Source organism: Mauremys mutica, chromosome 10, assembly GCF_020497125.1.
Source record: "Mauremys mutica isolate MM-2020 ecotype Southern chromosome 10, ASM2049712v1, whole genome shotgun sequence".
NCBI classification, from domain to species: Eukaryota; Metazoa; Chordata; order Testudines; family Geoemydidae; genus Mauremys; species Mauremys mutica.
Window position 1 is genome coordinate 18,976,726 of NC_059081.1, and position 14,155 is coordinate 18,990,880.

The 14,155-nt window shown below is 40.0% G+C and overlaps 1 protein-coding gene across 2 annotated transcripts in view; it reads left to right on the top strand.

Moving 5' to 3' along the window:
• Window positions 1–14,155, top strand: part of THSD7B (thrombospondin type 1 domain containing 7B) — a 529,157-nt gene that overhangs the window by 206,749 nt on the left and 308,253 nt on the right. For both annotated transcript variants that reach the window (XM_045031779.1, XR_006582520.1), the window contains exons 4-5: window positions 1,993–2,244; window positions 12,252–12,421. In XM_045031779.1, coding sequence (XP_044887714.1) covers window positions 1,993–2,244; window positions 12,252–12,421 — 422 coding nt within the window. The remainder of the gene's footprint in view (window positions 1–1,992; window positions 2,245–12,251; window positions 12,422–14,155) is intronic.

Consider the following 14,155-nt stretch of genomic DNA (forward strand, 5'->3'; position numbering starts at 1 on the left):
CAGCTTTATTTCCCGTTAGCTGTCACGTGTCTGATATTGGACTATAAGTTTCCAGGACAGGGCTCATGTCTCTTGTGTACTATCAGGCACCTAGAACGCTTTAGATAACTATGGAAGAAGCATGTAAAAGGATTACTTCTATATTAGTTTTATAAATATCCGGTTTCTAGTAAAGAGCCCTGAATGACAGCATGTGCCCTGGTTAGTTTCACTGTGTTAGTAAGTAATCTAAAAGAGATTCAATAACTGATCCCTTGACATTTCCCACCTTTTAAGAGCTACACGCTTTGTTCTTTGCATTCGGTAAAACCCTGACTGTGAGCCATTAGGGGCTGGAAAAGAATAAAATTACAAAGGAAAGAGAAGTCTGCACTTAGCTGAGCTACATTTGTAATAGTTTCATACCAGCCTTGCAAATTAGTCATGGACATTTACAAGTCTGGGCAAACATCTGCTTACTCTCTCTTTCCCTGGGACTCCCCATCCCAGAGTTTTCTTTCCCTGCTGGCTCCATCTTCTCCACCTCCATCTGCACTTTCTTGGTGTCTCCCTGGTGAACCCCCTGCCCCTAAGTCACTATATTTTCTCTCATTTTCCAACCTCCCATTGCACCAGTTGCTATGGGACTGGAGGGTGGACAAGGGGTTTTCTTCTATTCTAGAGGGCCATTGATGGCTCTGTGGCTGAACGGCGGATGGCTGTGAAGGAGGAGAGACTGTAAAGGGGTGGAGCAGGAATTGTTGTTTTCTGCGGGTTCTCTTTTGCAGTTCTACTAAATGCCATTGAGCAGAAAAAAAAAAGGAATTGATCAGGTAGCTGCCTGCATATGTGTGCTCCTATAGCTAGCATTGGGATATTTAATCAGAGAGAAAATGGGCACTTGGCTTGAGTCTGTCTACTGTAAGAAGTTACTTGCCTGAAGTAATCAAGCTTATGTATTTTTGAAAAGCTGTTTTAATGCTGTACTTCAGGGATTATTTGCGTTTTGTTTTTTTGTTGAGGTACTCCTGAGTCATTCTAATATAAAGCTGTCTGCAGCTGTTAACTCTTAAGGCCTGCTTCTCCATGTTCACCTGGCATATTGATTCTCACTTCTATAAAGTGAACAAGCACTTTACAATGATTTTGCACAGGTATCAATGACAAAAGAAGCAAATAGTGGAGAATCAGATCCACAGAATCCAGCTGCAAAATTCCAGGAGCTTTCGCTTTCATTTGACGTTGGAATCACTCTATAGATCCAGAAATATTTAATTTAGTGGTTTTAATCTAGCCAAGAGAAAGCAAAGCCAGAATGTCTATTAAAACTAATATGTTTTTGGTTAGCATGTCACTCTACTTCTTGGTGTGATCCCAGAATCACGGGTTTAAAAACCTACATTTATTGCTTCACCCTAAAGATGTTGAGCTCCCTCTAGTCTCTCGGAAGTGTTGTTCAACAGGAACTATTTGAACTCCTGACTCACTTGGACTCTTGGATATACCAACAGAAAGAATGTGGTGACGTGAACTGTTTATAGTGACAGCAGTTCTGCAATATTCTGTGTGTGTGTGTGTGTGTGTGTTTTTGTGTGTCCTGGATAGACTGTGAAGTACAGGCTTGATCCAGCTCATAAAAAGAAGTTTGCAGAGTATATCATCACTGAACTGCTTTTTGAATCTATTCTAACTCAGGGGATGAGCTGGACATATACTGTGCAAGATACTTTAGCATACAAAATCTAAATACAATCTTTCCTAAAACATGCCAGATTAATTATGATATCACACCTGATTTGATTCACCTTTCACTTATGCCAATTTTACCCTGGTATAACTCCATTAACTTTACTGAAATTACTCTGGATTTGCACTGATGGAAGTGAGATCAGAAACTGTATGTAATTTTTTGGGGGGAGGGAGGGGAGTCAGGTGGAAGGGGACTGTAGAAAAATTAAAATCCAGCAACAAACAAGAACTCCTCAGATTTTTTTTCCCATTTTCTCATCACAGCCTTTGTATGCAAGAAACCATCCCACTGACCTTTCAGTCATGTGTCATGCCTAAAGATTGCGAAACATCGGTTTGGTCTGTGTGGAGCAGCTGCTCGAAGACTTGTCACTCAGGGGATCTCTCACCAGGATTCCGAAGCAGACACAGGAGCATAAAGTACATTGCAGTAGGCACTGGAAAGGAGTGCCCTGAGCTAGAAGAGAAGGAGGCCTGCAACGTAGGAGGAAAAGAACTTCTGCATCCGTGCCCCAGGTATATTACATGCTTTTATCAGCACCTTTTCAAGTGGAATGCAAAGCCCTGTTTGCCTATTTGTTGGGAACCAGCAAAGCTCTTTGATAATGAAGGTCAAATTTATTCCTGTCTCTCTGCGCCCCCCCCCCCCATTTTTGCAAAAAGGTTAATGATTCAAAGATTTTTTTTAAAGTATAAAAGTAAACTTCTTCTTGTATTAGTAGCTGAAAGCCCATGCTGCCGCACGGGTGGAATTCATAAATGGCTGAGATGTTATAAATTGAAAGGCAACACACCATGAATCTCAGAGATACTCTAAACACAAAAAGCTCTCAACCATGCTTGTAGCTGTTTCCATTGCTTCACACTGACTCAGACATTCTAGACTTCAAAGTGATGTTCGAGGTTATTGTGTGTGTGCTGATTATGTTGATTTATGTGTGGGGTGTGGTATTTTGGGAGAGCTATATGAATCTGTGTGGTTGTTGAATGAGTGGGAAGTGATATGTTGAAGGGCTGTATGTGTTAGGGGTTATTTTGTCTGTTGTGCTGGTGATTTGTGTTTTGGGGGTTGTGCTGGGCAATTTGTGTTGATTTGGGGGGATATCAGATGGGCACATGGGTGCAGCAACTGGACCAAGTAATCCACTGTCTGAAACTGTTGCATGAAACTTAGCTGGAGAGTGAGACTGGTGATTGGTTGAATTACCTCTGATATCACAATGGTCTAGGATTCTTGGAATGGCATAGATACATGTCTTACTGTTGCCTGGGTATAATATGTGAAGTCAAAATGGCTGAGAACTTAAAAATTGGATGGTACCAGACTCTGAATCCCAGTGATGATTGAACAGAAAGTGCACTCAACCATGCCTTTAACCACTTCCATCGCTTCGCACTGACTTGGACATCTTTGGCTTCAGAGTGACAGAGACAATGACAATCCTGGAATCTTATTATATAGACACCTGAAGAGAATCCTCACATGGCTGTGCTCCATGGCCCAGCTAGATTCCATGGAAAGCTCCCCCTCTCAAGGACTGTGGCTTAGTTGCTGCACAGAGGCCAGAACTAGGGGCAGAATCCGTGGCTTTGCAGGTGAGGAAAGAGAGCTCCTGTGCATACACAGAGCCTCTCTGACTTCATGGAGGTGGGGCAGGTGTCCATAGCTATCTGTTAATTGGCTCTGGAAAACTTGAAAGGGTCCACAACAGGCAAAGAGCAGTGAAAGCTCCTCTTGGATGACTATTTCTTCTCTCTCCACACAAAAGAACATCCTCGTGTGTAAAATAGGGACTGGTGGGAGGGAACAGCATGGCTTTGACCTTACCGACTTCCAAGCCCCTCCCACAAGGAGACACTTTGTCCCCACGATTGCTGACTTCATATTGCAGCCAAAAAGCCTCTGGCGGAGAGGATGGGGATGGGGAGCTCTGCAAGATGCACATCCTCTTGGAAAGGCGAAACCTATGCAGGTGTCATTAATGGGATCGCAATTGAGTTCCTTCAAAGTCAGCCAATTGCTGATCGGCTCTGTGCCCCCAGCTAGCGGGGGTGGGGGGGGTTTACAAAAATTTGATTCCTTGATTGGATCCAACAAACAAGCTCTTGTGTACTGATTTTTACTCTTTCACCTAAATGCATGTCAGTTTCAAAGACAAAAAGAATGAGAGATTGTCCTGCTGATTTTATGCTCTGTGTACAATTGTTTCAGTTGATACCTGATTGAAATACACAAACTGCTGGTTAATGAGGAAGTGACGAGAGGTGTGTCTGTAGCCTAGTTTCCCATCCCTGCCATTTTTGTTGACACTGATGCATTAGAGTACAAGGTTGTGACAGTTGCACCACAGCACTGTATAGATGGTGGTGTGGAACATCAGCAAGCGCACCAGAGACTGTACCCCATGCTGGTGCCTCATACAGCTCTCCCAGTGCTACTCTTTGGGTAGCACAGGGAGAGGGTTGTGTGTGCTCTGCTCTACCTATTAAGATGGAACAGATTGTTCCCTCAGTATGCCAGCTCTGTACCATGGGTCATTGTGTGTGTGTGTGTGGGGGGGGAATTTTCATGATCCCAGAAACTCTAAGCTTCTTCCCACCCATTCCTACCTGCTTTTTGGCATTCTGCACATTAGAGCACAGGGACTGCTATTGGCCGCACCCCATCTAGGAGCTGAGCCAGGTACCCTTTCTGTTAGCACAACATTCTCACATGATCTGGCCCAGAATGATGACAATAAGATTTCAGATTGTCCTAGCCAGTGGGGCAAAAATTCTGCAAACAATCCACAGCGTTTAGTTAGCCATGATTTCCAGGGACTAGGTGCCCCCCAGGACTGGAAGTAGGCTATGAAGTTATTGAACATCAGCTAGTGTGTGTTTTGGTTAAGCTTGTGAGAGGTTTCATTTCTAGAAGTCCTTCCTTTGGCTGATCTCTTCTACAGAGGCATATACTGGATGTAAGGAAATCTAACCAATTGGAAAGCAAACAACTATACAATGGTACTGTATACATTGCAGACCTGTTGGATCCAATACCATTGAGTCTAAAATCCTATATGAGAAATACAAGATCAGAAATGTCTAAATGTTGAGCCTACATACATCATCTGCAGTCAGTAAGAGATGTTATATCTCCATACTACCATCTACAGCCTGTTGATCTGGTGGTTATCTTCCCATAAACACTATTGGAAATTTTCAGATAAGGACAAAGCCAACTTGGCAGGATTCAAATCCTTCATACTAGAAACTGGTACCTCACGGTTGTAGAATAATGTTGCCTGAGATATGCTAGGAGTGTCATCTTCTGTTTGAGGAGAATGGCATGCTATTTCTCCCCACTGTCAATGGAATACCTAGAGAGAGTATATATTTTTCTCACTCTTGGGTCACGTGTGCCTTGTCCATTGCATTGCTGGAGTGAAGGTGGACTTCCATCCTTTCTTTTCTTCTCTTGCAGAAAGGGGATGAGTTCAAAGAACCTAGATCCAGGATTGGAAGCTTAAGGCTTCCTTCAGCATTTGAAAGGCCTACTCACATTCCTTCTAATATGAACTTCATTTTAGTCTTACTATCTGTACAGTGATATTTTACCTCTACTTCCCTAATTCCTAGGAAACACACAATCTGACTTCTGGTTTAGTTTGCTTTAAGATATAGTTCTTCTCATAAGCTCTGCCAATTGCCCAAGGAAGCTTCTCAGGGGGACCGCTCCCTTATGAAACTCTCCATGCCTGAAGAGGAAGGAACAAAGGAAGAGTGTGCACGATACCTGTTGTGAACTGAAGCCTGTAGCTCTTGAGATGTTTCCTTCCTTCTGTTGGGATAAGGCAAACACTTGAGCTGGTTTGATTTCATCTAGCAGAGGGCAGTGGTAAATATTTTGTACATCCCCATCACTCTAATTAAGGAAAGAACTTGCTGCCATCAGCTCCAGAAAATTAGTTCTTCTAAAGGAGACTTTTTGGTAAGACCATTATAAGTTTCCACACATGCCTGGACGCTAAAGTTTGAAGAACTTTTCACTTTACAGTTAAAATTTTAAAATAACTTCCTAAAATCAATAGTTTAAATGCAAAAAGGAAAATATTAAAGCAGTGTTAAGTGTTATGAAGCGTAGTGTGTATTTCTGTGTTGCTATTAGTTATTCATATGCTTGGCAAATTTAAACACAAAACCTGATTCTTCTTTCATTTACCTGGTTTAAATCAGGAATAAATAAATTAAAGTGAATACAGTGATGTAAAACTGTGTACATACAAAGAGAATCAATTTGATAGGCTAAAGAGATGAGGAGGTTAGCAGGGCCTGACTAAATTTACCCTAGAGTATTTAAGGAACTAGCTGAAGCAATCTCTAAACCTTTAGCAATTATCTTTGAGAACTCATGGACGACTGGTAAGGTCCCAGAGGACCAGAGAAGGGCAAACATAGTACCTATCTCTGAAAAGGGGAACAAAGAGGATCCAGGGAATTATAAACCAGTCAGCCTAACTTCAAATACCTGGAAATATACTGGAACAAACTGTTAAACAATCAGTTTGTAAGCACCTAGAGGAAAATAAGGTGACAAGTAATAGCCAACATGGATTTGTCAAAAACAAATCATGCCAAATCAACCTAATTTCCTTTTTTGACAGGATAATCAGCCGGAGGGATGGGGGAAAGCAGTAGACATGATCTATCTGGACTTTAATAAGTTACACAGTATCACAAGGAACTAAGGAAATATAGTCTAGGAAAAATTACTATAAGGTGGGTGCACAAGTAGGTGAAAACATCATACTCAGAGTAGTTATCAATAGTTTGCTGTCAGACTGGGAGACTGTATCAACTGAGGTCTGTCCTAGGTCTGGTGCTATTCAATATTTTCATTAACCAGTTGGATAATGATGTAGAAAGTATATTTATAGAATTAACAGATGACACCAAGCTGGGAGGGGTTGCAAGCACTTTAGAGGACAGGCTTAGAATTAGAAATAATCTTGACAAATTGGAGACCTGGCCTGAAATCAATAAGATGAAATTCAGTAAAGGCAAGTGCAAAGTATTCTTCTTGGGAAAGAAAAATCTACTGCGGAAATATAAAATTGGGAGAACAACGGGTCTGGGCAGCAGTACTGCAGAAAAGGTCCTAGGGGTTACAGTGCATCACAAATTGAATATGACTCAACACCGCAGAGTGATATTACACTGCAGAGTGATATTACACCCCAGAGTGATATTAACCTTTTTTGTATTAACAGGAGCATCATACCTAAGACATGGGAGGTAATTGATCTGCTCTACTTGGCACTGGTGATGTCTCAGCTGGAGTACTGTGTCCATTTCTAGGCACCACACTTTAAGAAAGATCTGGACAAATTGGAGAGAATTCAGAAGAGAACAACAATAATTATAGGAGGTTTAGAAAATATGACCTATGAGGAAGGATTGAAAGAATTGGGCAAATTTAGTATACAGAAGAGAACACTAAGGGGGTAGGACATCGTCAAATATGTAAAAGGTTGTTACAAAGAGTGTAGTGTTAATTGTTGTCCAGGTCCACTGACAGTAGGACAAGATTGCAGCAAGGGAGATTTTAGGTAGGATATTTGAAATATAAGGATAGCTGAGCACTGGAGCGGGGTACCTAGGGAGGTTGTGGAATCTCCGTCACTGGAGGTTGTAAAGAACAGGTTAGACAAATAGCTTTCGGGGATAGTCTAGATGACATCTCGATGTCCCTTCTAGTCCTACATTTCTATGATGCTATGAATCAAATAAGTTATAAAGAAGTTATTTGCAACATAGCTATCATGGAGTCAGCAATTTCTTTTAAACTATTTTATAATATTGTTTGGACCCCAAATGTGTGTGTGCATGTTCACTGGGAATATGCAGTTTTGCCAGAATTGTAATTATTTCTTGAATTCTCTTGAGTTTCCATGGTTGTCGTGTAATAAGACAATGACTTAATAAAGCGAGAAACCTCTTTGCCTTGTCAGCAAGTCAAAGCTTTCTAAAAATTAAAAGTATTTGGAAATAATGAGAAATGTTTAAGAGCTGCTCTTTTATTTTAGAGGGCATGCTGAGGTCTGAATGTGAAGGTATTGTATTATGAGTTATGCTCATAATGTGTCTTATTTAAAGCTAGAAAATCCTTTTTAGAGTTGTTACTACTTACATGGAAGTGTACCAATTCAGAACAGATAGGCTGCTTCTCTTTCACTCCGAAAAGCAGTAGTGTAATCGCTGACTAGTTCTTTGAATTGGGAGTGGTGAGAGTGCTCTAAAGGGCAATGTCCTGGCTAACATTATTCAGATACAGGCCTCATTATTCTTGGGCATACAGAAACTTGATATGGAGGGTTCACTAGCTTCTCACATATGAGGATTTAGACATGGTAAAACATGCCTTTTTCAGTTCCATATTGGACCATCATAACTCCTACCTGGGCTTCAGTGCAAAAGCTTGAAAGTGAAAAAGGTACAACACAAGACAACACACTTCATTAGTAACAAAGACCAGCATTGACACATGGTTGTACTTCCTGAACTCCACTGGCTCTTCATTGGCTCATGAGCAGAGTTTCTGGTCATAATCTACAAGACTTTTAATGGACTGAGACTGACCTCAGAGATCACTTTACCCAGCAAGATTCCAAAGCCAGAAGGGATCATTGTGATAATCTAGTCTGACCTTCTGTTTAACTCAGGCCACAAAACTTCCCTGAAAGAATTCCTAGTGGTCAGTCATAGAGAATCCACACAATTTTTGGTAATTTGTTCCAGTGGTTAATTGCTCTCACCTTTAAAAATGTTCATCTTATTTCCAATAGGAATTTGTCTAGCTTCAACTTCCAGCCATTGGATTGTGCTATACCTTTCTCTGATGGATTGAAGAGCACATTATTAAACATTTGTTCCCGATGTAGATACTCACAGACTGTAATCAAGATACCCCATAACCTGCTCTTTGTTAGATTCAAAAAGCTCTATTTAGCTTATCGCTATGTAAGGAAGTTTTTCTAATCCTTTAATCATTCATGTGGCTCTTGTCTGAATCCTCTGAACCCTCTCCAATTTTCCAAAATCCTTCTGGAATTGGGAGCACCAAAATTGGAGACAAGATTCCAGCAGGGGTCACACCAGTGACAAATATAGAAGTCAAATAACCTCTCTACTCCAACTTGATGATATGCTCAACAGGAGCAATGAAGACCGATAGACCCAAGTTCTCACCTTTAAGAGTTGAGAACATAACATTCTCAGCAGCTGCACCCTGCTTGTGATGCTCCTTGCCAATGCAAACTACTGAAATGTCAAAATACACATTTTTGATTAAATCCTTCTCTTGGGTTGAACTCTTTCAAAACACGAAATCCTTCACACACACATGAAACCTGCTGCAATGGAGGATCACACAGAGGAGAACTTGTGTAAGTTTAAAAATCAAAGACATAAACTTGTCTAGTACTTAGAAGGTACTATGTAGAGATAAGTAGTCAGACGGCTCATCCTTGCTCTCTGAATAAAAAAATAGACCTAATTCAAGATGCTAAGTGTTAATAGAGCTGCACAAAATATTCAATGTCATATTTAAAGTATTTGTATTTCATTTCTATGGAAGTGTGTTGAGATCCACATAAGAACGGCCATACTGGGTCAGACCAACAGTCCATCTAGCACAGTATACTGTCTTCCAACAGTGACCAATGCTAGGTACTTCAGAGGGAATGAACAGAACAGGAAATCATTGAGTGATCCACCTCTGTCATCCACTCCCACCTTCTGGCAATTAGAGGCTAGGGACATGCAGAGTTGGGGGTTACATCGCCACCCATGTTGTCTAATATCTATTGATGGACTTATCCTCTCGGAACTTATCTAATTCTTTTTTGAACCCAGTTATTATTTTGGCCTTCATAACATCCCCTGGCAATGAGTTCCACAGGTTGATTATGCAAATGACCGTGTCTGTGAAGAAGTATTTCCTTTTGTTTGTTCTAAACCTGCTGCCTATTACTTTCATTGAGTGACCCCTGGTTTTTGTGTTATGTGATCATTTTGGCACAGCAGCTCTATCTGCAGCACACCTGGACAGAGTAGATGTGTCTGTGCAAACATGGTCTTCTGAATTTTTTCCCTCCCAGTTCATCACTAGATGTTAGGGGAGAGCTCATTCAGACCCTCCTTACACTAAGTGCAGGGAAATGCTGCTGTATGGTAGGTTTGTGATACAGTAGATGATAAGTCTAGTATATCCGATATCTCTCTGGTATGGTTGATTTTTTTTTAAACTGACAGTGTGCATATTTAAATCAACTAATACATGAGTAGAATTTTGCTTTTCATAAACTCTTATTGCATCATAGGGCCTGTCTGACTGATAAAAGCAACACCATTGAATTGATATGGTTTTACCCTCTACTTTAAAGTTTTTCTGTTGATAAACAGGCAATGACTACAGCACATGGTTGCTCAGCAGCAAAATATCCACTTATTCTGTATACTGCAATTCTAAGGGGATTTTCCAACCTTGTAGACAGATGAGGTTTAATTATGTTTGAGCTGAGATACATTTAGTTATGTTGTATAATTCTGAATGCTAATGGCCTGATTTTCAGAAGGTCCAGAGCCTAAAATTATGCTGATTTAAATTAGTGCATAAGTGCCTAAAACAAGTATTTAGATGATGAAATAAGGACTTATATATACTTATTTTTAGGCATCCAGTTTTGAAAATTGGGCCCTGTATACTCTAAAAGATGTGATATTTTAATTTGCTGTGGGGAGAAATGTGGCAGATTACCTTTTTCAATTAAGTGTGATTCTCTGTCTTCATGTGAAAACTGGAGACCTGCATTAATACTGAATATTAGAAAAGCTGTGATAACCTACAAAAGGAACTTCTGTACAAAAGAATTCTCCATTATAATTTATGTATTGTGGGAGTACAATTATTTCATGCATGTCATGTACAGACTATATTCCTCTTTGCTGGTAATAAACCCTGTGAATGTATCCAAATGTGCACAAGATATACTGCATATTATTTAAAAGAGAGCAAGACAGCTAATCTGAAAAGTACCTGTAAATTAGAAATAATTGGCAATATTCACAACATCTTCCATGAAGACATTACAAAATTCATAAGTGCTTTGAGGCTAGAAATGACTGATATTCACAAGATAGAATGTTTAGAAAATGTTGAAGTGTGCTCAGGTTTTTTTTTGCAAATAATTTGCAGTTTAAGTTTCCTTGTAATATCTATGCCCTACCTACAAATATTTTCTAAAGACAACACATAGAATTTCAAGCTGGAAATATTTCTTCACAAAAGACATCCAAAGGTGCATGCAGTTATGATTTATGTGACAAGTCAAATACATCATGCAAATTTAACAACCAGTGAAATTGAGATAACAGGAGAGTGTATTTTGTTTTGGGAGCAAAGGAAGGAATGAAACTTATTTTGCACATATTTTAAGAAATTAAGACCATATGGAGACTGAGGGAATATGGAGAAATGAAGGCAATAGAAAAGATTGCAGAAGACTCTAAGGAGGAATATAGATAACACAATACGTGCGTCAACAGAAACATTATAATACTTGGTATTTATATAGTGCTTTTTTGTCTGTAGATGTTCGTTTTTCACATAGGAGAGGAAGTATCTTCTCCATTTTGCAGATGGTCAATTGTTTCTCAGTCTGGTGTCCTGTTCATTGGATCTGAGATTGTCAGTGCCTCTGAAAGATCCCCACACTTGTAAATGAGATGGGAAAAACGTGATTTTTGTTTGTTCCTTTCCATAGTTTTAATCAATTCTTTTTTTGGCAGATCAGCTATTTTGAACCTCCATTTGCACCGTGTATTCTAATACACAAACCCTCAGATGTATTCAATTCAAATGTGGGTGTTTGTCTATGTGGCACTTACATATTTGTGTGTAAGAATTTAAACCTTTCCTGAGTGTTTAATTTCTTTATTATACACAAATTAACTGCGCTGAGAAAATACTTTTTATCTAAATCTGATGTGTGTCACAACTTCAAGAAAGAGAAATTAACTCAAGTACTGTAGTCCTCTTCTGCAAGCAATTGGTAGTACCCGATAAACCCTGTAACTTTATGAAGCTATCACTCAGAGGCCAAATCCCAAGATGTTCTTGAACACTTGGTACTCTGTTGACTGTGCAAGTGTTCAGTACCTCTCACAATTAGGTCCTTAGTTACTGACAGAGAGTTATGGCCTTGTGACCTGAGGGCAGGATTAACAGCCAGCTTTCAGACTTACTCCCTGTATGGAGCAAATCACTTAATCTCTGTTGATATAGAAGTGTGAAAAATTCTACATAAGTACTGGATTAATGTATTGCCTGGCACTGGTAGGTATGTCTTGAAGTAGGAAGATGTATGACAAAGATTAAAGTGTTTGCATACTAAAGAATAACAAATTTCTAATATAAAGAACCACCCAATACCCCATGGTCTTCTATAAAACCTTGTTTTACACACACTATTTTTCTTTCAAAGATTTTCATGGAGGACTTCCGAATGGAAAGCATGCCAAGTTACTCTCCTCCTTGATGGACAGGACCCTCGCCGACATAAGCACACAGCCCTTTGTGGAGGTGGAATACAAGTCCGGGAAGTGTACTGTGTCCAAAGTGTGATAGAATCTGGGACACACAAATTAAAGGAAGGTATGTTGTTAGAGGTTATCCTAAAATGCCTATTACAGGGATCTATAAATTGGAAAGGTAAAGAAATATTGTGAGACTCATCAATAGCATGAAGCTGCATGCTTTTTTGCTGCCGCTGAGCTGGAGAAATACCTTTGTGGGTAAGGATAAAAATGTCTCAGTGGCCTGGTAATTGATTCCATTGGAGTCATGCTGCCTGGAAGCTGGAGGAGGGAGTCAGTGAGCCCCAGAGCCAGCACAGCATGTCTGTGTGGAGATTCCTTGCCTCCTATGGGTCCCGGATTTGAAACCATGGCCCATCATCTGTGGTCATGGGGACATACTGTCTCCCACTCTCCAGTCTCTCTTGGAATGAGTTCAGTCTTCCTCCTGTCTCACAGGTTGAGGAGGAGGGGCAGACCTGCCTCATCCCCTTGTCCCCATTTGTTGAATCCACTTGGCTGTTTTTTGGTGTTGGTTCAGTTATTTATCAATACAGTCAAACCTCAGTTACAAACACCTTGGGAATGGAGGTTGTTCGAAACGCTGAACGAAACATTATGATTGTTCTTTCAAAAATTTACAACTGAACGTTGTCTTAATACAGCTTTGAAACTTTACTATGCAGAAGAAAAATGTTGCTTTTAACCATTTTAATTTAAATGAAACAAACACAGAAACTGTTTCCTTACCTTGTCAAATCTTTTTTAAAACTTCCCTTTATTTTTTAGTAGTTTAACACAGGACTGTACTGTATTTGCTTTTTTTGGTCTCTGCTGCTGCCTGATTGTGTACTTCCGGTTCCAAACGAGGCATGTGATTGACTGCTCAGTTTGTAACTCTGGTGTTTGTAACTCAGAGGCTCTACAGTATGTTAGGCTATTTCTGGTATGGCTTAATCTTCTGCTCAAGACCAACACACAACCTTTCTTATGATTTGATGGAGAAAGCCAACATAATAATGACACACCTTCTGAGCAGACAGACAGGTGTTGGAGTCAGAGTGAGTTATTTTGCTTTTGGAAGAGTAATGAGTGGATACAGATACATTATGAATAATTTATCTTCATCTTTTTTATCTGCAGTGTGTACTGCTCCTGTAGAATATGGCTTTGAGCAGAGATGATAAGATAGTAAGAACACAACATTGCAGTTTAGACTTATTTACTTACAAAGCCAAAGCAAATCTTTATTAATGGCAGATTGCATGTCCTATCTGCCTGCAAAATAACTTCTCAGACTACAGAAAAACAAGACTCCATTCAGTCCATATACAACTGCTTCTTCTCCTGTTCCAAGAAACTGAAATCTTGGCTTCCCAACAAAACAGATTCCTTTGTTCTTCAGTATCTTGTAGTGCATGTGGCTCATCAAGCGAGGAAACTGTTTTAGTGACTACAATAGGATAAAATTTTCGCTCTCTTTCTTACCCTCACAACAGTTTCTTGCATTGACAAAACCACTAATGGGCACGTCCACATGCAGTAAGCCTCAAAACTGTGATTGTGCTTGAACTTTGATTTGTATTGTGGTAGCACCTAGCAGCCCGCTCACGGACCTGAACCCCATTGTGCCAGATGCTATATAAACACAGAACAAAAAGGTGGTCCCTGCCCCCAAAGAGTTTACAATTGTGATATGCTAAGGCCTGTATCCAAAAGTACTCAGCATTGTTACTAGAAGCAATGTTTTCTGCATAACTTCCAGATGTGATGAACTGCTCTGTGAGATGGGTTGTGGCTACGTTTGTGGCTT